The sequence below is a fragment of the Amaranthus tricolor genome, chromosome 4 (genome assembly GCF_026212465.1).
Source record: "Amaranthus tricolor cultivar Red isolate AtriRed21 chromosome 4, ASM2621246v1, whole genome shotgun sequence".
In the NCBI taxonomy this organism is placed as follows: Eukaryota; Viridiplantae; Streptophyta; class Magnoliopsida; order Caryophyllales; family Amaranthaceae; genus Amaranthus; species Amaranthus tricolor.
The window spans coordinates 744,845-748,696 of record NC_080050.1 but is presented as its reverse complement, the minus strand read 5'-3'; the positions used below and the strand labels follow the sequence as shown (position 1 = coordinate 748,696).

Below are 3,852 nucleotides of genomic sequence, written 5' to 3'. Positions count from 1 at the left end.
ACCTACAATGAGCATTACTTACTACTATGAGATATTAGGTAAAATAATAATATAATATATTGAATAACAATTTATTTTGGTGCGGATAGAAAGTTTAGTGATCAAATTATCAAATCTTAGTATTTGATAAATGGACTAGTTGACAAAATTATTTCATATGAATAAAATGTTTTTAAACAAGTAACTCTCAGCAGCGAGTTTAAAATCAACTGATTAGATAATTCATTAATAAAATCAACCAGTCAAATAAATCATTTTAATTGAATACTATCAAACATCCTCTTACTCTAAGAGGCTTCAACACTTCTAGTCATCTTAACCCATTCATTTAACTTTGTTACATTTCTAATAGTAATAGTTTTACCATATTTTTAAAATTTCCATCCACATATCTTCTTTTATATTCCTCTTATTTTGTTTTCACACAAAATAATTGATCACTATTATTTTCTCTATTTGCATGCAATGTCATGTTGTTGCAATTTATTGGGACTAGAGGGGTTTAAAACGGACCTTATGATTTAAAATTTATCGGACCTTATAACCGAATTCGATTTGACCCGACATTAAAATGATGTATAATCATGTAAAAAACAATACAGACACAAAACTCAATTTCAAACCAGTTTAAAACATTTAACCTAATAACTCAAATGAACACTTCTGAAGGAGACTTTGTGAGTATGCTTTCACACACTTAACAAGTTACCATTAGTGATTCCCCCACCCCACCACCTTTTCTCCTTATAAAAGTAGTCCATTCTCCTTATATAAAATATAATACTCCATCCATATTCTCCCCCATCTTATTATTCATTCACCAAAAACACATCATGGGTTTCCCCGTTGGTTACACAGAAGTCTTCATCCCTACTCTCTTCATTCACACTCTTACCTTCTTCACTCTTATCCGTACCATCCTCTCTAACCTCTTCACTCTCATGGGCTTATCCGATTTCCTCGAACCCGGCCCATTACCCGACCCACAACCAACACCCTCTATAGCCCGATTGGGACCCACAACCCCACCCTTATCCGCCATCTTGACCCGGGAACTTCTCCCGGTTATTCGGGTATCCGAAGAACAACAGAAAAAAGAAACATGTGCTGTTTGTTTATATGAATTTGTTAAAGGAGAAGAAATCAGATGGTTATGCAACTGTAATCATATTTTTCATCAAGATTGTCTGGACCGTTGGATGGACCTTGATCATCGTACGTGTCCTCTTTGCCGTACACCTTTTTTACTTCATGATTTGCTTGATCAGTTTAATCAACGGTTGTTAGCTGCTGATTCCTGTGATCTTCATCAGTATGTTGATCATTTTAACTACACTGGATTCTCTTCTCTTTAATTTTATTTTTTTTTCTTTTTTTTATATAAATATTATAAATACTAGTATAATTAGAATTAAAGTAGATTTTTTTTATTGATTTTGATGGTGTATATTAATATGATCATGATGCGGCTGTAAATAACTAATGATAATTAGAAAGAGTTTAATTTTGAGATTAATGAAATCTTATAATCTATATACATTTATATATATATTTTTTTAATTTTCTTTTGCAATAAATTTGATAATTATTTTGAATTCAATAGAAAATATCTTTTATAAATATAAAATTTTAGAAAACATTCTGAATGAAATTTAAAATAATTATTAATTTTATAGTTCTATATAATTTGTCTTTGAGTTTATTATAGAGTACTTCACACCAATAGATTTCACATTTAGAGGTCTTCTATTTCTTTTAATATACTCGCTGTAATTTTTTTTAAGTTGTATCATTTAGTTACGTTATTCACTCTACTAATTCAATTTTAAATATTTTTAATTGTGCATAATTAAAAATTATTAAAATTTAATATTAATAAAATTTGCATTTAGATGAATCAAACAAGATTTTAATTAACTATATTTTGAAATTTAAGTTAAGAATAAAATGCAAATTAAAAGTGGTCAATAAATAAATGAGACAAATTAAAAAAATTAAAGGGAATATATTTTTTTTGTTAATACTCCTATTACTTAAGAAATTTGCTAAATGTTTGTTTTATATTAATTAATTTTCAACACCAAAGTAAATCCATTAATAATTTTCATACAACTACTTCATTATCTCTTACACTTATGTTTTATTTAAAGACGATTATGGACAACAATGATAATTTTCTATCAATAAATGATTTCCTTAATATTTGTATTAAATGAAAATAGTGCAAATATTATGAAACAAAAGTAGTAGCTTTTACGACTTCTATTTATTCACTTTTATGATTTTCACATCATTTGTATTTAAATGTTTGAGGGAAGAAATAAACGTATTTGAAATACTTGTAAATTATAATGGATAATAACATATTATTTGAGAAAACATTATTATTATTATTATTATTATTATTATTATTATTATTATTATTATTGTACGGTTTTAATGATACTAGCTAAAGAAAGTGGATAGGAGCAAATGTTTGAGAGGTTCAAAAATATTTATATTTTTAGAAAAGAAAAAGAAAAAAAAAAAAAAAAAAAAAAAAACCTAAAGATCAAAGTAATTGACACATATAGCTAGATAACAAGCGATATGATCGGATCTTGTCACCTAAGAATATCATAATTTTGCCATTATTTTTTTGTTTTTTTGGATCACAACTTGTGGTCCTCGATGTGTAATTAGTAATTACTTTTTTTGGTAAGTAAGATTAACTCATCAATTAAAAACAATTAGCCACTAATGGAAATACTTTATAGATTAATTAAATAATACACCAGATATATAGATGTCGACAATAAAATTGATAACTATTTAAAGTTTCATTTAAAATATTCCCTAATATTATATTTACCAATTTTTCATTTAATCAAATTGCCGATTAGAGACTCTCCTCACCTCCAAATAAAAAAATTGTATATTTTTCATTTATCTTTATTTTTCATAACTTTAAAAATTGTATAGAATAGAATAAAAGACTCAAACTTTTAGAAATTTATTTGTAAAAATCAATACAATTAATATTTAATATACTCCTATAAAAAGCCTCTTTTGCTTCTTAAAAAAGTACCTTAAACTAGTGTCTCATAGTTTAGTGGATTTGGTCATTAATTATTTGTTTCATTTTTTATTACTTAATAACCGAGTAACATGATTATGATCGGAATGTGGATATAATAACAAACTTTTTCTTTCTCATTTTCCATTTATTTTTTACACTAATTCACAAATTATTTTCGGTTTGTATTTTTTTAATTTATAAGTTAAATATAGTTAAATGCAATCTTGCTTATTTATTACGATGTTAATTTTATTATTATTAATTTTTGACTTTTTTAACCGATCAATATAATTAAAGATAACTAAAATTAAAATAATACATTAAGAAATATATAAAATTAAATAATTTATCTTATAAGAATATAAGAGTATAAATTCAAAAGTGGGTAGCTTAGTTGGTAGAAACACTTGACAATTATTGTAAGATTATGAGCTAGAATCTTCCTAATGTAACTACCGACTTCTACTCTATTAATTTATTTGGAAGTAAATATAAAAATTTGAAAAAAAATAGATGAAAGAATATAGACATATGAAATTAAAAAAAAAAAAGAAATATTGAATCTAAGTATGACACAATAATATGAAATATGGACTCATATTCATATGTAAAATATACAAAGGCGAAGCGATGAGTTAAGGTGAGGGAAGGTTAAGGTAGAAGTTGATCGTTCGGACCAACTTTTAAAATTTTAGACGTATTATGTAATTTTAATTGCAAACACAAGGATTACTTTATTGATCTAATAATTTATATCAATTTAATAGCTTTTAAGATAAGTCGTGATTGATATT

General features: G+C 25.4%; 1 protein-coding gene across 1 annotated transcript; it reads left to right on the top strand.

The window, feature by feature from the left end:
* The first annotated feature begins 770 nt into the window (after positions 1 to 770).
* On the top strand, positions 771 to 3,620 carry LOC130811345 (brassinosteroid-responsive RING protein 1-like). Its single transcript, XM_057677615.1, has one exon. It carries the CDS (start codon positions 834 to 836, stop codon positions 1,353 to 1,355), a length of 522 nt encoding a protein of 173 aa, XP_057533598.1. The 5' UTR covers positions 771 to 833; the 3' UTR covers positions 1,356 to 3,620.
* The last annotated feature ends 232 nt before the right edge of the window (positions 3,621 to 3,852 follow it).